Genomic DNA, 19,616 nt, shown 5'->3' with positions numbered 1-19,616 from the left:
AAGCCAAAGCTGGGATGGGGGGGACCCCAAACCCTGGGGTGTGGGACCAGCAGCACGGACACGTAGGGAGCAGGATAGGACCTCCTCAGTGCTGGGAGCAAACACCACCCACGCCAGCGGAGCCCAGCGCCTGCTCCAAGGGCGGACGTGGCACCGTGGGATCCCGGCTCCCGTGTCCCAGGGTCACCATCATCCCTGAACCGACCTGCCCAGGCCTCAGCGCCAACCCCGGGCAGGGAATGGCTACAGATGGGTTTGGCACAGCCTTGGGGGGGGGAAACAAACCCAGAGGGGGTCTGAGAAATGTAAATTTGTCCCCCTGCCCGGGACTTTGAGCTGCTCGTAGCAGTCGGGGATGAAGCTTTAAATCAAGGAAGGGCCCTGGGCATTTCCTGTAGCTGGGAGACACTGGGAGCGCTGGGAAGGGAGGAGCAGGGTTCCCCCCACGGCCCCTGCCTTGGGGATGGAGGGGGGCTGCCCTCTGCTCCGACCCACTCGGGAAAGGGTCCCTGGGGCTGGGGGGGTGGAAGTGGGATTAGAGGGTTAACGAAGTGGATGGGAGGACGCACGTGACTGGCTGTGGAGTGGGGGAAGTGGGCCGGGGTGTGCGAGTGGGTGTGGGTGTGGATGGGGGGGGGGGTGCCGGGCGATCCCTCCCTTCCCATTGCCACCATCCCCCTCCTCCCCGGCCCCCCGCACAAAATCCGTTCCCCGCCGGCCGCCCCCGTTCCCTCCAACCTGCGCCATGGAGGCACCGGGCTGCCCGGCCTTTCCCCCACCTCGCCGGGCCGGGCCCCCCCCGCGGCTCCCCCGGGCTCCCACCGCCTTCACGGGCGGTCCACCGGGACCCCCCCGGCATCCGCCGCCGCTCAGCCCCCGCCCGGCCCGCTGCCCGCCGGACAAGGCAGAGCCCCGGTACCTGGGGGTCGCCAGCCCGGGCCCCCTCGCCGTGGCCGTCAATGGGAAGCCCTTCTACCCGGCCGGGGCTGCAGGTACCGGGGCGAGCGGCGGGTGGATGGGGGAAGCCGGGGCCGCCGACCCCCTCCCCGGCCCCTTCGGCTTCTCTTTCCTCCTCTCTACCCCCGCCCGGGGGCCTGATCCTGCCGCTGCCCTCGGTGGCTGCCGGGACCCCCCGTCTTGACCCCCCCTCCCCCCAGAGCGTCCTATCGCCGACACGCTCCCCCCCCCCCGGTTTCACCGAAGCGGCCGCTGTCGCGATATGGCCCCGTCGGAGCGGAGACCGCCAGGGCATCCCCCGACGGGAGCCGGCAAGGGCCGGGCCGGTGCTCCCGTGTGTCGGGCAGCCGGGACTGTGTCGCGACAGAGACCGAGGTCTCCGGGATCGTTCCCCCCTTCCAGAAACAGAGCGGGGGGGAAGAGGGAGACGAGGCGATGGGAGAGACCGGGCCCCGCTGCCGCGACGGCGGGGACCGGTCCGGGCCCGCCTCGCCCCGGGCGGACAAGCGGCGGGTCCCGGTGGGGATGGAGCCCGTTACCGGGGCCGGAGAACGGCCCCGTCCCTCGGAGGAAGCTGCAAAGGTGCCGCCGCTTCCCGTGGCCGAGCCTCACCGGGCAGGACCGGCGGGAGCAACCGGAGCACCGGCCGCACGGACGGGCCCGGGCAGCACCGTCAGCTCCCGGCCCGGGAGGCCGAGCCGCGGGGCTTGCAGAGCACGGGGGCTCCCCGGTGCCCCGCTCCAGCGCTCCCGGTTCCCCCGGTGCAACGGCCGCGGGGTGCCCGGCTGCCGGCCGGGGCTCCGCATCCCCCTCCGGGCTCGGGCAGGACGAGGCGCTTCCCCGGGGCTCTCCCCGTCGCTTCCGCCGGCCGAGCGGCCCCCGCCGCTCCCTCGCACTTTCCCTCCCGGCCGGGACCGTCGGGGGACTCTGACCGGGATGGCCCAGTCCGGTCCCGTCCCCCCGGGGCTCCCCGGCCCCACGGGCCTTTTATTTCCCTTCCCCCCCGCTTTGCTTTAATATAAGAAGAAAAAAGCAGCGCCGCGGGTGTAATGGGAACCAGGTGGGGCCCAGCAAAGCGGCCCTGCTCCCGGCCGGGGGGAACAGGTAGAAAAAGCCCCGGGGGGTACCGGGGGCACCGGGCCGGTCCCTCCACCGTGCTTACCTGCTGCCGGTGCAGCGGAGGGGAGGCTGCTGTCCCCGGGGGGAGCCTTTTGCTAACGGCTGGGGTGTCTCCCCTGGTTCCCGGGAGTCCTTTCCGTGCCCCCGTCCCTTCGCTAATGATCCCTTTGAGTTCTCCTTTCCCCTCCCGGTTAACCCAAGAATTGTACAGCTGTTCCCCAGCTGCTGACTTCCCCAGCGCCGCCAAATCTTTCAGGGGGTGTCAGTTTGGGGGGGGGGGAATATCTATATCTTCCCTTTTTCCCATCCCCTTTGTCCCCCTGCAACACCATGTTTATTTAGCCACGCACCCGTATCCTGCTCTCTTCCTGCCTTCTCCTTCTTTCTGGCCATTTATTTATTTGTCTCCAACACCGAAACTCGCGGGTTGCTTGGAAATGCAGCACGTTGCCTTTGAAAAAGGGGAAAAACCCCAAACCCTACGCATTTATTGGATGGCTTTGTGCAGTGGATTTTTTTTATTTTGGTCATTTTTCCTTATTTTTGGTCACATTTGCGTTTTTTGCCTTCGTTCTGCTCCTTGGTGGGGCTTGGTTTTTATCATTAATCACCCCCGGCCTGGCGGCTGAGCCCTTCAGAGGACAAAGCGGGGAGGAAACGGTAATTTGGCCTCATCCCTTCGCTGTTACCCACCGCCGGGCATGTAGACAGGTCGGTACCGAGAGTGACGGGGATCAATCGCCCCCCCCCCCCAAACCTACCCCAGATAACATTTTCCCCTTAATTTGAAGCAGCTGGACCTCGGCTCTCAGCTGCACGCTGTAACCCCCAAATTGCCTTAATTAGGAAACAAGGAAACAACCAAAAATCAAAATTGAAAGTCCGGAAAAGGCCATGGCGGGAGCTGGTTTGGGGGGTGCAGAGCCCCGGGTGGGTTTGCAGGGATGAGGACCCTGAACCCCGCTCCACCAGGATGTGATGGCTAATGGGGCTCGGAAGGAGGATCCATCCCAAAGGAGGCGATTTCCCCCCTCGCCAGCCCCACGCGCTGCCCCCAAGGCGCGGCCATGGGCCTGATCCTGCCCCTCTGAAGGGGCTGGTGGTCTCCACCTGCAGCACACCCAAGTTTCTGAAATAGAGCTTGGGGTGGGAGTGAAACTAGGGCAAACCCCAGCATTTTCAGGTCATCTCCTTCCCGGGTGAATCCCCTGTGTCTCCCCAGCTGTTGAGGTCCCCAAACTGTCCCCCCCCCCCATCTGCTAAGTCCCCCCTCAATCCTCCCGGTGAACCGATTCAGCTCCTTGGGGTCCCAGCAGCACACGGCATCAGCTGGAGCCGCTGAGCTCCATGTGTCCTCACGGGGAGACAAACAACCCTCCCGGGGGACAAAGGTGACCTCCGAAACGCATGACAGTGACTTATCTCTTGGACCATTTCACAAGACACCCCAGAGATGCAGCAGCAGTGAGGGTAAGGGGGAGAACCCCCAAATTTCTTGCTCCAGCCCCACAGGAAGGTGGGGAAGGGGAGCTCTTCTCAAACAAAAAGCGGGGGGTTTATTTTTCACTCCTTTCCAAATGGTTTCCTGAGAGTTACAGCTACAGGGAAGTGCTGGCCCGGGGGCAGGCAGAGGCTCCCCATGAACCGAGCTCAAGTGCGGGGGTCTGGATACTGCCCAGCACCAGGGTGGGCTGGGGTTACTGCCGGAGCCGATGTCTCTGCCCTGGGTGCAGCTGAGCAGGACGGAGGCGTCAGCCTGTGCTGGAAGGGAGCGGGAGGAGAGGGACAGGAGAGTTGGGCAAAGCCCTGTCTGCAAAATGACTCTGCGCTCGTGTTCTCTGTCGTCCCCCCCCGACCCCATCCCTAAGTAGCAGCACCGAGACGGTCCCCGAGTGGGACCCCCAGCCATGGGTCCCTGAACACCCGCTGCGCCAGCCAGGCTCCCCCCCCACACCCTCGGGGAGAATTGCCTGCCCACAGCTCCCGCCGTGAGTGGGGATTTTGCCCTCCCCGGGGCTGGATTTGACCCGCTGCGTGCCTGTGCCGACCCCCTTTCTCTGGGGACTGTACCCCAACATCCTCCTGGGATGAGGGGGACCGCACGGGGAGGGGAGGGGCTGCAGGCATGCAGAGCTCTTGGCTTCATTAGTGCCATTAACACCACCCCGTCTTTGCCTCTCCCCCTGCCAGGCAGCGAGAAGGGATGCAAAGGCGGGTACCAGGCAATGCCCGCAGCCTGCCGGGCTCCCCTGAAAGCCCCGGGGGAGCTGGGGTGCCCGCTGGCAGCACCCCTGGGCAGCCTACGGGAACACGGGGTCCCCGAGCTCCCTGAGCCCCTGGGCAAGAGCAAGAGCAAGAAGAGGAGGAACAGGACTACCTTCAGCACATTCCAGCTGGAGGAGCTGGAGAAGGTCTTCCAGAAGACGCATTACCCCGACGTCTACGCCCGGGAGCAGCTGGCACTACGGACGGACTTGACCGAAGCCAGGGTGCAGGTAGGGGTGAGAAGAGCCAAAATTTGGGAGGTCACTGCCAACCTGCCCCCTCCCAGCATCCCTTAACATGATCCCCCCCCCCGCATCCATCATCCCCAGCCTCCCTCCCCACCTCAACCCCCAACTCGGCTCCCTCCAGCCCAGGACTAGCTGCGATGGAGCTGCCATCCCAGGAGAGGAATCCCCGGGGACCTCAGCGCGGATGGGGCTGGGGGTGGCGCGTCCCGGCACATGGGGGCAGGATGAGGCCCTCCCTCGCCATCCCGGCTTTGCCGGCATCACGCTTGCGTCAGGCCAGTGAGCTCTGAGCTCTTCCCAGAGGCGTCTCCATGTGGTTTGAGGCTCCCAGTGGGAAGAGGCAGCTGGAGGGGGCACCCGGCAGGGAGAAAAGCAAAGGCAGGCGGGTAACGAAGCGAGCAGGGAGCGCCCATTGGGTGCTGGGTGTGGATTTAGATTAAATTACCTGTAACCATGAGAGCCCTGTGGTGAGCATCCCGGTAGCACAGCCTCCTCTCTGGGAGATGCTGCTGGAGCCAGCACCACCCCAGCCAGCGCCAGTCCCCAGCCCCATGCAGCAGCATGGGGGGGACACACAGGTGGGTCAGCAGGACCCAAAAAGCCTCATTCTGCATGGAAATGTGGGGTAAACGAGGCACGGAAGCACAGGGGAGAGAAAAGGACCATGAACAGAGCAGGACTACTCATTTTCCAAGAGGGATAAGAGAGATTTCTGCTCTTGGTAGAGAAAAAGGAAGAACTCAAACAGGAGTACCCACAAGGGCAGTTTCCTCCATTCATCTCCAGTTTACCGGGATGCTGGGGCATCACGTTAGGGTTCTTTTCCTGCTGGGAAGACGAGCATGGAGCTGGGCAGAGGGCTGCGCATCTCGCCCCGGGCGGGCAGGGGTCCCTGCGCCTCAGCCCCCTCATCCATCCCCCAGGTCTGGTTCCAGAACCGACGAGCCAAGTGGCGGAAACGGGAACGTTACGGGAAAATCCAGGAGGTGAGAGATGCCGCAACGGCTGCCTGCTCCAGCCCTGTGCCCCCGCCCAGGGCAGGGGTCCCATCCCACAGCCCTGCGGTTCCATCCACCCTTGGGAAAAGCACGTGGCCCCAGATGGAGAAGGGGGAAAAGATGCAGCATTACATTTTGCCACATGCTGGAAGATGCTGCTTTACGTTCCCCTCCATCTCCCGTGGGAACGTGCCCTTTGAGTCAGGTTTTGGGGTGTCACCCCCCAAAACAAGCCTCACATCCATCAGTGCTTCCTGCCCCTCCTCCTTTTCTACAAAACTTTCTTTTTCTTCTCCCCTCAACATTGAAAAGTGTAAAAATAATTTAAAACTCAGCTTCGTGTGCATCCCCAATGCTGCACTCTCCCACGGCCGCCCAGCACAGAGGGAAGGAAGATTTTAATAATTAAAATAAAGCAAAGGCACCCTGGGGGTTGGAAGGGAGGGTGATGTGGTCCCCACCCACATCTAGCCTCCCCCCATTTCATTTTGGGTTTTTTTTTTTTGGTCCTTCCTTTCAGCTGCAGAACAACCTGTGGCCGAGCTCCGGCCCCGGGAGCCCTGTGGGGCTCCTGCCCCCCGAGAGCATCCCAGCTCCCTGCGTGTCTCCGTACCCCCACGCTCACAGCAACATCGCCGGCTTCATGGGCATCCCTGCTTCTCCCGGCCCCCACCACGCCATCAACAGCCTCTACTCCCTGCATGGCCTGCCCCCCCCGGCCCTGGGCACCCACCCCTTTGAGCCGGCACCCGAACACAACTACAAGTCACCCAACCTGATGCCGCTGAGGATGAAGAGCAAAGAGGCGACGAGCACCCTGCTGAACTGGGCTACGTGATCCCCTGTGGGGAGGGACACTGACCATTCGCCTGCCCACCCCCCCCAGAGCGTGTCCTTGTCCCCCCGCAGCACCAGGGTTTGGGAACAGGTCGGTGGGGTCACCCTTACCCCCCTCCCCGTGCACCCCGATCTCCGTCAGCTTCTGCATCCCAGCTTGCTCCATGACGCTGCTGTCAGCACCCCCCCCCCCAATGAGAGTGGGGCAATGTGGGGCTGCTGGGGGAGGGAAAAGGGTCACCCCCAAAGCCAGCCCACCCCAGCAGGGCTGGCCCTGGCAGCTCAGCACCCCAAAAGCAGCTCCCAAAAAAACCTGAGCCCCCCCCCCCCCCCCAAGCACCTTCAGCGAACGGGATTTGATGGAGATACCGGGCAGTTTGCAGTGGGGCCACAGCCTCTCCGCTCCCCACACCTGCAACCCCCCCGCCGGCCTCCCCCTCCTGCCTGCAACCCCCCCCCGCCTGCAACCCCCTCCCGCCTGACTTGGGGGGCAGGGGGGGGAATGGACAGACACCAGCCTTGGGTACGTCTGGGGAGGCGACTGTGCTGTTTTGGGGTGCCAGGGGAGCACTATGGCAGGGGACACTGGGTTGTTTTGGGGTAGTGCTCCCCTCCCCAGCTGAAATTTGGCCCCCGACCCCCCCCCAGTGCAGCCAGCAATGGCAGAAATTGGGTTCTTTGTGTCCCAGTCCAAACATAGCGGGAAGACCCACACAAGCTGGGACAGCTGCTGGTGCTCAGGGGGGTTACTGTGGGCAGAGCAAAACTCCCAGCCAGACTCAAGGAGCCCTCAAAGCCCCCCCAAACCACCAGCAGCCCTTTCTGCTGCCCCCCCCAGAGGGGAAATAGGGCTCAGGATGCACCCCCCAGCACCATCACCAGCTCCTGCAATGCACAGAGCCCCCCAGGACGGGAAGTAAACCAGTACAGCTGGGGGGCTGCGGGGATAAAGACACTTAATTTGGAGCCCATTTCCCTGCGGGGTCACCCATAGCCACCCCATCCCTGTTACCCCTCAGATCAACAGGGGGAGATGCTTTAATCCCAGCGGGTGGGACCCCCATCTCAGTACCATCCCCAGTGCCTCCTCCAGCCAACATGCCCCCCCCCCCCCCCCGCAGGCAAACGGCCCAAATCAAGTCACAAAGGGGACCTCTCCTCACTCCCCCAATCACCAGGAGATGCCACTACCCCCCAAAGGTCCCCTCCTGCCAAAAAAAATCCCAAAACTGTGATGGTGCCCTGCCCCCAGCTGGGGGGGGGGGGCATCCTGATGTGTGTGTGGGGGGGGGTGTGTGCAGAACCTCGGTTGGGCATCACAGATTCCCTCAGGGAGGCACCCAACCTGCTGGTCCAGCTCGATTTAGGCCAAAACCCAAGCTTTTCAGCCAAATGGAGCCCAAATCCTCCAAGACCTGTTGTTCTTCACACACTTGACACCCCTGGCACAGCCTGGCCACAGTGGGTGCCCCCCCACAGGAGGCAGCCCATGCACCCACTGGGTGCCCACCCTCACCTGGGATATCTGGCACCCTGGCTCTCACAGCCCCCCTCCCACCAGCAGGGATTTTGTTATTCATTTATAAACAATAAAACACATTTTTAATAAGTTATTTATGGCTCTGGCAGCACTATAAAAGCCGCAGTCTGTGATCGCCCGGCACAGCTGGGGAACATTTTGGAGCAGGCGGAGGGGAGCGAGGTGTGATGGAGAGCTCGGCTCACACCTCATCTGCGAGCATCCTGCCAGGCTCCCCAGGCCAGCTCCTGCACCAGGACTGGGTTTTGGGTGATGGGGTGGGTGCTAGGGGCACCCTAGGTGGAAGGAAAGCACCCTGCAGGGGGGCTCAGCCCACTTTGCAAATACGTATGTCACCCATTGCAATGCACCCCCTGGCCAGATCCTGCTCAGGACCCAGCCCCCTGATCTGTGCAGTACCTTGGAGGGGATCGCTGGGCTCTGGCTCCGTGTCCCCACCCATCCCAGTGCTCAGCACCGATGAGACAGGGAGTAAACCAGGGCTGCCCCAGCCTCCCGCTGCCCACAGGCAGCAAACAGCCTCCTCTGCCCGTGCCCTGCCTCTGCCCCCTCAAACCGGGTGAATCTCTCTGGATTCCACCCACCTGAGCTGGCTGGGGCTGCTGCTGCCTCTCTGCCAGGGAAACTGAGGCACAGCAAGGTGGAAGGGTGAGCTCTGCCAAGGGCAGGCTTTGGGGATGGTGGGTTGGATGCCCCAGGGAGAAAGAAATCCCAGTGACACCACAATGCCGGTGTCAGAAATGCCAGGGCAGAACTCGGGAGGGTTCAGGGAAGGGGACAGGCAAATGCCTGCCTGAACCTGCCAGCTCCTGCCCACAGCCCCCTGAGGTCACCATGTGGTTGAAAGAGAAATAAATATTAAATCTTTCGGTGACAGATAACCTACGCCAAGGGGACTTGAGGAGTGGGGTCAAGGACACGAGACAACGAACCCCAGGCACGAGCTCAGCCTCATCGCTGGATCCACCCGGGACAGGAGGGACAGGGATACAGACAGAGCCCAAACACGCTCGGCTCAGAGATACCAGGAAATAGATGTATGTATATATATATATATATATGTATCTGTACAGCTCATCCACCCCACCCAGCGGGGCGAGGGAAGACTGCAGCCTCCAGCCCTCCCCAGCCCGTCGGTGAGAGGACAGCCCCTAAACCTCCCCACCATCGCCCTCCCAGCATCCCCAACCCCGCCACCACATCCCCAGGCAGGCTACGGGCAGGGGGACAGGCTGTTTTCCTGCCACAGCAGCGCCCAACACCCCGCTTTGCCGGCTGCTCCCCCTTCTCAGCCCTAGCTTGTCAGGCAGCAGGAGGAGGATGGCAGCGCTGCCTCCAAAAGCATCAACCAGGGGTGCACACAGGTCCCCCCCACCCAACAGGAGACTCCCAAGGGCACCGTGGTCTCCACCAAACCCTCACCCTCAGCTCGAGGTTGAGCCTGGCACAGCCTGGAAGGAGGCAGAGCAGCAGGATGGCATCTGGGCGAGGACACCGCAGCCCCCACCTCTTCCTGAGCCCACCACAGGGGATCCAGGCACCCATAGGCCTCCTGAAATCCTCGTTCCCCCTGCCCCTTGGCAGCAGGCCAGCCTCGAGATCTCCCCAAAGCACCCCCATCCTGCCTTCCCATCATGTCACTGCAGCAGCTCCTCCCAGGAGATGGGTCGGGAGAAGACCTCCCGCTCCAGCCACAGGTCGTAGTTGACCTGGAAATCCTCGGGCAGATCCACGCGCTGGCCCAGCACACTCTGCAGGCAGTTGTCCACAGGCAGAAAATCGGGGTTGCTGTGCGCCCGGTCGTAACGACGCGAGTTGAAGCGCTCGATGCTGGCACGCAGGGCGCACTCCTCCGCCTGGAAGTCCCAGGGACGGGCGTCCAGGTCTGGGCAGAGGGAACAAGGGGGTCAGAGGGGAGCCAGGGGCCCTTCAGCCAGCCCAAATCCCTTGGGAAAGGGCTCTGCAGGTCCTTACAAAGAGCAACACGCAGGGCACGGAGCAGGCAACCACCAACAGCTCCAACACCAGCCACTGACAGCCTTTTCCCTCTTCCCCACGATGCCACTACCACAAATCCCTCCCCACACCCCAACCTCAGGGCTGCACAAGCCCTAAGCAGCACAGGCACAACTCTGGGCACAGACATGTCACTGCACAGAGCGGGAAGGACAGCAGATAACAGGACACTCTGCAGCCGCTGTGAAGGACATACCGTTGCCGTAAGCCCAGTCGTCATTGAGACGGTGCCGCACTTTCTGGTAGATGGCTGACATGGTCTTCATGTTGCTCTTCCTCCACTGCCGGCCCAGGTACTTGGTCTGTACCTTGAGCAGCTTCAGCACGTAGAGCTGCATCATGGCCTGCTTCACCTTCAGCGCCCGCTTCAGGATGGGTGCTGACTTGAACACCACCAGCATCTGCGGGGAACAGCCCCGCCGGCAGCCAGGGACAGAGGGGTGACACATCTGGGATGGGTCTGTGGGCACCTCCTGTCACACACACGCCAACCCCCTCTCCTCCAGCACACACAAACCCTTCCCTGCAGCATGCACACTCTTTCTCTTCCCTTCAACCCACCCTCCCTTGCCTCCCGCTCCCCAGTGAGGGCTGGGGTGTGGCACCCCAAGGTATCCACAGCCCCCTCTCCCAGTCCAGGCACCCTGCGACACCCCAGTCGGGCTGGGCTGAGCCCCAGCGTGTTCCCGGCCCTCACCATGGTGCGGGAGTGCTTCCACTTGGTCAGCTTGTTCAGGATGCGCAGGAGGTTTATGCAGGAGAAGAGGTTTCTCCAGCAGAACTGGTTGTTGTCTCCAGCTTCCTGCAGGAACATTGAGGCAGGGGTGAGGCAAGAGGTTGGAGCAGGGGCGAGGAGAGGCTGTTCCGGACCCTTGCCCAAAGGGGTACAGCACAGCATGCAGGCAGGAGTCTGCCAGCCCCACACCCTCCCTGGAGCCCCAGCAGCACCGGGGGCCGAGTGCAGGAGTGCTGAGGGTGCCAGGGCTGGGTGATGGAGCCCTGCTGCCTCCCCACACCCACAATTTCCGCTAGGAAGCACCCCAGGGTGCCAGGACCTGGCAGAGAAGGGAGTGACTCACCAGGCTCTCTGCTGTCAGCTCCGGCAGCTCATGCACCACGCAGTATGGGTAGTCCAGGACGGAAATGCTGCAGGAAGGAGAGGGAGTACCGTGCTGCTCCCCAAGATCCTACCTGGCCTGAGGGCAATGCAGCTCCATGCCTCCCACCCACTGATCAGCTGCAGCAGGCACTTCCCAAGGTCTGCCTGTGCCAGAGCCATGGCCGGGGAGGGATCATGGAGGGGCAAAGCAAGCAGGGACCCTCTCCCCACACCCAGCAGGGACGCAGGCAGGCACTCCTCTCCACTACCTGTTCTTGGCAGTGATGTAGGACATGATGTTCTGGTTGAAGAACTTCAGGATGAGCGGGATGCAGTTGGCAAAGACCAGATGTTGGGCCATGTACTCAAACTGAGGAGAAAGGCGGGTGAACAGGACCTGCCCTGGGTCCTGCCCACCCCAAAGCCCTGTGCGGGGTGGCTAGACCCTGGCCCGCCTCACCTGGTAGATGTGATTCAGCTTGAAGTGCTTGAGCAGGAGGAGCAGCACTGCAGAAATGGCTTTAACGATGATTTCCTTGTGCCGATTGACATCCACTCCCAGCTTCATGCTCTGCAGCACTGTGGTCCTGGGGGACACAGAGGGATCCTTGGGCTGGGGCACTGTCCGCACCCTGCCAGCCCCAGAGGTGTCAGCGGACTGCCCTGCTGTCCCCTGGGCTCTCAGCAGCCAGTTCCTGCAGCAACGCACGATTCCTGGCACACCACCAAGCAGAAGGTGGTCAGATCACCCACGAGGCCTCAAGCACAGCTCCAACCCAAATTACACCACCCTGCCTGGCACCCTCCTGTCCCCCTCTTCTTCCCTTCCCACCACCGCCCTGCTCTGCTCGCCCTCCACAGTCACTCACGGCATCTCCTCTGGCAAGACATCCGCCAGAATGTTGATGGAGTCTGTCTTGGCTTTGGAAGTGGGGGCTGCAGCAAGGAGGATCTTCAGCAGAGCGATCTGGGGAGAAGGGAGAGATGGAAAAGGGGATGGGAAAGGGAGGACCAGCCACAGGCCCTCTCCCCACCGCAGGAGGGAGTAACAGGGAGGCATACGTGGGAAGAAAGCGTGGGGGGCACTGCTGGAAAGGGACGGTGCAGGGGACCCCCAGTGCTGCCCAGCTCACCATGTACTGCGGCAGGCTTGGTAGGAGGCCCTGGTACAGGATCTCCGCAGGGACTTGCTCCACTTCTTCTTCCCCCTGGTGCCAGGAGAGAGCAGAAATCCTCACGCCAGGAGCTGATCCCAGGCTCCCCGACCCCAAGGGCAGGATACCCCCAGCTCCTGCCCGAAGCCTCCACACACACCCCACCCTCTGCCTCACAGAAATCGCTCCTCCCTCCCCAGCAGAACAACCCCCCCAGCCCAGCCAAAAGGCCTGGCAGAACCGAGTGCCCCCAGCTCCCAGCCCATGAGCTTCATCCCATCCTCATCCCCACACTCACCCCAGAGAGCGGAGAGCGCAGGTACTCGTCCTCCATGTGCACTTGCACCTCTGCGATCGACGTGTACTTGTGCTGCACAGGAAGAGAGCAGGGGTTCACATCGACCGCCCCATTGATGCCACCAGCCCCAGCCTGGTCCCATCAACTTTTTAAGTCCCTCCAGGGGCCTCTGTTACTCCTGTCCCAGTGGTGACCCATGCTGATGGGCATGGTGGCAGCTGCTGGCCTCACCTCTGGGACAATCCCATTAAGAAAGGGATGAAGCCAGTAAGGAAAGGGGCTCAGCCAGCCTGGGAGGTGAGGGACAGCATAAAAACTTGAGACCTCTCCCGTCACAGGGCTGAGCAAGCGGGAGAGGGGTCAGCAAAACACCACTGGCCCTGAGCTGTGGTCAGTGCAGGGGCATGGGGAAGGGGCACCCACACAATGGGAGGGGCTGGAGAAATTTGTCAATGTACTCACCAGCTTCAGGGTTCGGATGCTCTCGTGGATGGGCCTGGGCAAGCCCACCACGGTGTTGGTGTCACTAGAAAGAAGGGAAGAGCCAGGCTGGGTGCAGGCAGGAGCAAACCTAAGCCACCCCCAGGCAGGTCAGAGACCACCACCCCGAGAAGGAGCCAGCGAGCTCTACAGCCTTCTCTATGGCCAAGCGGAGGGCAACGGCAGCTCCCACCCTAGAAGCCTCTGCCGCAATCCCCGTCAAATCAGTAGCTCCCCAGGCTGGCTCTGTGAGAACCCACCTGCCCAGCGTGTAGCCAATGAATTTGCTGCGGCTGGACTCCAGAAACATCTCAATGTCCTTTTCTCTGCAGCAAAGGGACAAGGGAAAGAGTCACATCTTCCTGTCCGCCTGGGTACACCATAGCCCCAGGCACAGGGTGTCAGGAAAAGCCTCACGGTCAGATAAAGGAGATGGTGCGGAGCCCACCCCACCAAAAAACCAACCACCAAAGTGACCATCAGATCGACCGCCCATCCCCAACACCTTCCCCACATCCCTGCTGAAGTTCTCAGTATTTAACAGCCCCTGTTTTCCTTAACCCGCACCAGCTCTCCCAACAGCCTGTCCCAAAGTCAGCCCCATCAACTCACCGGACCTTGGGGGCCCAGGGCAGCCCCTTGGGGCAGGTGATGCGGTCGCTGGGGGGATGCTGGGTGGGTGGAGGCATCACTTCATCCCTTTCAAGGGGGAAGGTCTCTCCCTCCAGGCTGTTATCATCATCATTTTCCTCCTCTTCCTCACGGGAGTCGTCAGCTTTGTAAGGGTCCCGCTCGTTGAAGGCATCAAGGTTATCCTGCTTAATCAGGGCCTGGAGAGACAAGAAGAGCAGGCAGGTGAATACCCTGGGGACGAGCTGCTCCAAGGTCAGCGCCCAGACCCCAGCCGTCCCCTCACCTTGTGCTCCCGCCGGCCTCGCTTCTGCTGCTGCTCGATCAGATCGGAGGCAGACGCGGGCGGGGAGGCAGCTCGCATGTTGCGGATCACTTTAATGCTGTCCTCCGGGAGCGGCGGGAGGCCCAGAATCTCCCGCTTCTCTGCCTTCATGCTCTGGAGCTCCTCGAAGCCCCCCAGGGTGCACTGCAAGGGAGACCACAGCACATGCAGACCCCAGACACAGTATCCAATGCTCCCCTACGGGGTGAAACCCGGAGGTGGGTTCAGTAGGGTGCAAACTACTCGACTGAATGCCAGAAAAAGAGGATGGAGCGATTACAGCCAGCTCCGAGGGCAGAACTTCCTTCCTCTGCCGAACAAAAAAAACACAAGACACGTGCCAGCGCACCCCACGGCCTCTCCTTACCAGCACAGTCTTCCACAGCAAGAGCAGCACCTTCTTCATGGGGAAGTGAGGAGCATGGCCGCTGCAGAATTTGGTCACCATCCCAAAGAGCATGACGGAGAAGGGCTCGTTGTTGTACAGGGGGGCTCCTGGAACCATATGGCAGCGATAGCCAGGCATTCCTTGTCCCTGTCCTCACCCCAAGGACCACCAGCCCCTTCGCCCTCCCACGGCCTCTGCAGTCTGGCACCCCTCATGTCCGAGAGCCTCATCTCACCCCAATCTCACCTCTCTTCCTTTCCAAGGCCCTGTACCCTCCATAATTTCTCACCTCTGTGTTGAGAGGAATGACAGCCCCAATATGCAATTTTTTTCCCCAGGGAGAGAACCCAGACAGCACAAAAGGTTGGCTGGCTTCCTCTGCTCATCCCCCTTTGCCCCACCAGCAAGGTTCAGCCTAGTAGAAACCAACCCAGTGCTGCTAGTCCCTATTAACTGAAGCCTACAGCCAAAATCCATCTCACTCTCTCACTCTTCAGCCCTAGAAACCCCCATCCCGTCAGCCCCCAAGCACCTGGTCCTCACCCAGCTCTGCTCGGAAGGTCTGTCTCGTGCTCTTCCACTCGGGTTTGTCCCCCTCGGCTTCCTGACGAACAGTCTCCACGATCAGATACATGATGTTGAGCAGCACCCTGCAAAAAATAAGCAGGTCAGGCAAATCACCAGAGTTTGGGATGAGTTACGGAGCCACCACCAGCACCCAGGCCACAGCCAGCTTCCATGTACCCACTCACACCAGGGGATCAGTGCTCAGGCACTGGGGAAAAAAACCCAAAGTCTCTGCAACTCAAAGCAGAGGGAAAAAAAATTGCTTTCCAATACTTTCCTGCTTTCATGTCCCGCACCAGCCACAGGCCTGCTGTGCCAGCTGAGCCCAGGGGACATTTACCAGCTGAGCAGACCTGAGCGTACCTGACGATGCTCACGTAGCCAGGGTAGAAGCTGGGACAGCTCTGGGACACCCTCAGATGTCTGCTGGCCTGTCTCAGCTTGCCAAAGAACCCAGCAAACACGGGGTCCCCCTCCTCACCCCTGGAGCATCCTCTTCTCCCAAACCCTGCTCCGTACCTCAGGTCCGTGCTGTCAGCCAGGGAGATGGCCGGCTTTCTCACGGCGCTGCTGCATGCTGCGCTGTTACTGCGGAGGGAAAACAGCCTCAGACGTTTTAACTCTACCACGAGCAACACACGCCAGAGCCAAACCCCGGAATTAGATATTGCTGCAACGAGTCCCCTGTTCACAGTGCAATCAAGGACAGAGGAGGAACAGACCCATCTCTATTTGCTGCCAGGCAGCACGGCTCATAGTGAATTTCTGTATAAATCAGGTATAATCCTACATTATATATCTACCCAGAACAATGAGAGTCATTCCAGTGGCTGCAGGAATCAGGTTAGGGATAGACAGACCAGGAATGGGACTGCCACAAACTGGAAAAATTCCTGCCAAGGAGCTCCAGAGCCTCTTCTGAAGTGTCTTCGCCCAGTACTCACTCAATCTCCATGTTCAGCAGCTCCACCAAAGCGTTGAATGTTCCCACTTCCAGCAAGAGGAAGATGTTATACCTCATCCAAGCCTGCACCTCAGCCTCGGAGCCGCATTCCCCAAAGGTGCCTGCAACGATACCCTCGCTGGATCCCATCTCTGCAGGGAACCCAGGGCCCTCCCACACCACCAGAGCACTTTGCAGCGGGGGAATGAAAAACACAGCCTTAGTTTCAAGGCAAAAAAAGTCAGATGCAGAGGACAGAACTGCCCTCCTGTGGGTAATGCAGCCCAGGTTGGGCAGAGCTGGGATAGCACAGGGAAAGTTGGCCAAATTTTGGACCAAATTCCTATAAACCGTCTGGCTCCCGCGAGAATTAGTGTCATTCTAGACATCCCAGGTAAAATCAAAAATGGAAAGAAAATGATTTTAAATATTTTGAATCGATAGCCTCCAATCCATTACCCGGATTTAACAACGGGGAAACTAAAGGGGCAGAGGCCTGGTGTCACCTTGGGCAACGTAAAGGATGGCTCGGGCAACCTTCAGCCTCTTCTCCCGTGCAGTGACCTCCAGCCCATCAAGAAGGCGCATGGCGTGGGTACGGTGCTGGTTTTTGTCCAGCTCGGTCCATTTCTTGTCCCGCACTGAAAAGCCAAAGCAGGTAGGCTGAGGGCACGGGGCACAAACATCCCAGGAAAAGCTCAAAAGGATTCAGCGTGACAGAAAACAGGGCTGCCCCACGGAACACTGTGGTCCCGGGAATAACGCCCAGGCATGCATCATCGGCCTGGAGGGACCATCTGCCTTCCATCAGACGACTAGATGAATCACATCCATCTGAACCGGCACTGGCACCTGATGGGAAATGAGCTGGATGCTCTTGCTGCTGCTGGTATGTTCCAGCACAGCTGTCCTGGTGCTGATGAACAACCTTGGACATCAACCTCAGCAACCGCTGAACGCACTGGAAGCAACGAGCTGTGCTCCAGGGCCCGCCCGCGCACGCTAACGAGATCTCCAGCACAAACCACGTGAAGATTATTGGTGTACAGCTCGGCTTTCTGACGCAGCATCAATCCCTGCGTCTCCTTTGGGAGGTCTCCGTCCCTCCCCAGAGGGGCAAGAGGTCCAAGGGAAGGGTCTTACCGTGGATCCTGAAGTCTTCCTCAAAGCACTTGCGGTTGAGCAGGAACTCTGGCCCTTCTGTGTAGCTGTACAGCTCTGCCGAAAGAACACAGAGGAAAATCTCCAAAAACTTGTACCGAGCCATCAGAGAAATCCGGCCACGTTAACTGCAGTTTTATCCAAGATGAGGGAAATGCAAAAAATACAGCCAACATAAGGCTTAAAAAATTAATTACACGATGTCACTTCTCTTTTAACATGAATGAGGTGTTTAAAGACAACAACAGAGTAATGCCAGAGTTGAAAGAGCTCCTCTAAACACTAACAGGAAAGAAAATTGTGGCTGATTAATTGATCCATCAGGACAAGTCCCTTACCAGAGAGCTCTGCTGCCCATTTGTCAGTATCTGCATATTCAAACTCCAGGTCTGGGGACTCTGAATAACCCTGAAAGCAGACGAAGAATCCAGTTAAATTACAGCATTTTTCAGGAAAACCAAAATCTCCCAAGACATTCACAATTCACCTCATCCTCCCGTGAATCCAGGACTGTATCTTCTGTTTAAGACACCAAAAATGTACCCGCAGCAGCGTAAATGTTACCAAGGCAACTCCTACCCACCTCCTGCACCTCCATCCCAGCTCCGCTGCATTGAGCCATGCTGCGCTTTGCCGGTGGGCAGTCCCTGCCACTGCACCACCTCTAAAACACTCCAGGAGCCCCAAAAGGCAAAAAAATAAAGCAGGAGATGGGGTGTGTTTAATCTCAGGGAGGGGGGTAGGTTACGTGGGAACAGAGAGCTCTCAGAGCTCACTCATTTTGCACAGATGTGGGAAAATTTGGGTTATCCTCCCCCAGCGCCGACAGGAAGGATGCCAGCAGATGCTAATAGCAAGGACGAAACAATTCCAAGCAGCTTTGGTGAGGCTGGAAAAATATCCAGGAAAAGCCTTAGAAAACAAAGCATCTGTTCCCTTTAAGGAAGTCATCAACGTGGACCCACAGCAAAACCCTCCCCAGTTTCAGGGCACCCACTGCTGAGCGAGGGGCAGATCCAACCCATCAGTTCCTTGAAGGGCGGTGGGTCAGCACTGCTCTGCAGGGCTGGGAGCCGTTCCCCAGCACCCAAGCCTCCCACAGACCTCCTCACAGCCCTCTCCTATCAGTTTGGGGAGCTTCCCCACCCTGGTGAGGACACTCATGGAAGCAGATGGCTCTGGAGCCATCCCAGGATTGAAACCAGTCCCACACAACCCTCCTGATTCCACACAGCTCAGGAGTCCCCATCAGGGCCTCAGCGTCTCCTTGGAGGGGTCAGTCACCTCTTGCCGGAGCCATCCCTGGACCGAGGACCATGGCAGGACCGACCCCAATGCACGGGTACCTGACAACCCAGCCCTTGCCGCACCGGGCCGGTACTGACCGGCAAAGCTGGGGCGAAGCACCAGGCCAGGGCGGTGAGAGGCCAGCGCAGCCCTGGAAGGAGGGTGGCCGGTGCCAGGGCCCCGCCAGGTCAAACCGACCCAGGCTCCAGGAGATGGATGAACGGGAAACCGGCACCGACCCGACCCGGTACCGACGCGGGGGGACTCTGGGCAGAGCCGGTACCAAACGGGCCGGGCAGAGAAGGGCCTCTCGGCTCCACAGAGCTGGTGCCGCCAGGCCAAGGCTTTGGGGCGGCAGGACCAAGCCCAAAGAACCGGTACCGAAGCACCGGCTCCGCGGGGAGGGGGGGGAAGCGGCTGGTCCAGCACCGTCCCGGGGCAAGGCGGAGCCCGAGCAGGGCGGAAAGCCCCGCGCGGGTCAGCACCGGCGGAACCCGCAGGCCCGGCACCTCACGGGCAGGCCCCAGGCCCGCGGCGGGGAGGACGACGCGGCCCGGCCCGGCCCGGCCCGCCCCGCCCGGGAAGGCCGTCTCCCCCCCCACCGCGGAGCCGGGCCCTGCGGCAGCGGCGCTGACCTCGGAGTCCTTGCGCGGCGGGCGGCCCAGGTCGCGGGCCTTGCCGGGGGGCGCTGCCCCGCCGCGGGCCTTGTTGTTGCCTGGGAGCGGCCCGGGGCCCCCAACGCCGCCGCCGCCCGGCTCCATGTCGGCCGCCCTCACCGCACCAAGCTCTCGCGAGGACTCACCCCCACCTCTCGCGGGAGCGGCAGGGAGAGCCGGGGCAGCGCCGCCGCCATGTTGGGAGTGGCACCGGAGGGTTCCGGTCGTTCGTGAGGCTGCGATGTTGCTCCGCCCCCCGGCGGCCAGGACCGGCGCGGCACCCGGCCGGGCGACGAGCTCCGCCCCCGCGCGGCCATCTTAGGCGTGGCACGGCGCGGGTCTCAGCCATGTTGGGAGCGGCACTTCCGCCCTGCCGTAACCAGAGGAGGCGGGGCCCGGCCGCTGGAGGCCGCCACGTTGGGAGTGGCAGGAAGAGATTGGGGGTGGGGGGCGAGACCCCGACGTGAGGGGTCTGGAAGAACTGAATCTTCAATCGGGGACCTCAGCCCCCAAAGAGATGAGGCCTGATGGGGGCAGAGGGGAGCCAGACCCCAAAGAGGGACCCGACGGGGTTTAAACCCCAAGTGGAGGTGCCCACAGCCCAGCCCAAGGCATCGCACTCACTCGCTCCTCCAAATAAACCACCCA

At 61.1% G+C, this 19,616-nt stretch overlaps 2 protein-coding genes across 3 annotated transcripts; one reads left to right on the top strand and one right to left on the bottom strand.

Annotated features, from left to right (window-relative positions):
* The first annotated feature begins 745 nt into the window (after positions 1 to 745).
* Positions 746 to 6,470, top strand: ALX3 (ALX homeobox 3). The gene is made up of 4 exons (XM_054804051.1): positions 746 to 992; positions 4,267 to 4,571; positions 5,513 to 5,575; positions 6,108 to 6,470. The coding sequence occupies exons 1-4, from the start codon at positions 746 to 748 to the stop codon at positions 6,423 to 6,425; spliced, it is 933 nt and encodes a 310-aa protein (XP_054660026.1). The 3' UTR covers positions 6,426 to 6,470.
* Positions 6,471 to 8,023: 1,553 nt separating this feature from the next.
* STRIP1 (striatin interacting protein 1) lies at positions 8,024 to 19,107 on the bottom strand. Of its 2 annotated transcripts, none has more exons than XM_054803551.1 (21): positions 18,948 to 19,107; positions 17,364 to 17,433; positions 17,008 to 17,082; positions 16,371 to 16,505; positions 15,866 to 15,986; positions 15,441 to 15,509; positions 14,898 to 15,004; positions 14,334 to 14,461; positions 13,928 to 14,110; positions 13,624 to 13,841; positions 13,272 to 13,337; positions 12,994 to 13,057; positions 12,532 to 12,603; positions 12,213 to 12,287; positions 11,949 to 12,046; positions 11,540 to 11,666; positions 11,349 to 11,449; positions 11,060 to 11,126; positions 10,678 to 10,782; positions 10,177 to 10,381; positions 8,024 to 9,849 (listed from the first exon to the last, which is right to left on the bottom strand). In XM_054803551.1, exons 1-21 carry the CDS (start codon positions 19,071 to 19,073, stop codon positions 9,602 to 9,604), a joined length of 2,460 nt encoding a protein of 819 aa, XP_054659526.1. In that variant the 5' UTR covers positions 19,074 to 19,107; the 3' UTR covers positions 8,024 to 9,601. The 2 variants fall into 2 exon arrangements, with proteins under 2 accessions (XP_054659526.1, XP_054659527.1); XM_054803552.1 differs by lacking the exon at positions 18,948 to 19,107 and adding an exon at positions 17,513 to 17,984.
* Between the last annotated feature and the right edge of the window lie 509 nt (positions 19,108 to 19,616).

This window comes from Grus americana, chromosome 25 (assembly GCF_028858705.1).
Source record: "Grus americana isolate bGruAme1 chromosome 25, bGruAme1.mat, whole genome shotgun sequence".
NCBI classification, from domain to species: Eukaryota; Metazoa; Chordata; class Aves; order Gruiformes; family Gruidae; genus Grus; species Grus americana.
The sequence above is the reverse complement of the archived record's forward strand: the minus strand, read 5'-3'. Positions and strand labels throughout refer to the sequence as shown.

What these genes read in the sequence shown, in the direction of transcription:
- ALX3 (XM_054804051.1), top strand. Translation starts at nt 746, where the DNA reads ATGGAGGCACCGGGCTGCCCGGCCTTTCCCCCACCTCGCCGGGCCGGG. An exon ending in CTACCCGGCCGGGGCTGCAG is followed by an intron (nt 993 to 4,266) that starts GTACCGGGGCGA and finishes TCCCCCTGCCAG; the next exon opens with GCAGCGAGAAGGGATGCAAA. An exon ending in GTTACGGGAAAATCCAGGAG is followed by an intron (nt 5,576 to 6,107) that starts GTGAGAGATGCC and finishes CCTTCCTTTCAG; the next exon opens with CTGCAGAACAACCTGTGGCC.
- STRIP1 (XM_054803551.1), bottom strand. Translation starts at nt 19,073, where the DNA reads ATGGAGCCGGGCGGCGGCGGCGTTGGGGGCCCCGGGCCGCTCCCAGGC. An exon ending in GCTGACAGCACGGACCTGAG is followed by an intron (nt 15,005 to 15,440) that starts GTACGGAGCAGG and finishes TATTTTTTGCAG; the next exon opens with GGTGCTGCTCAACATCATGT. An exon ending in GTCTTGCCAGAGGAGATGCC is followed by an intron (nt 11,667 to 11,948) that starts GTGAGTGACTGT and finishes TGTGTCCCCCAG; the next exon opens with GACCACAGTGCTGCAGAGCA.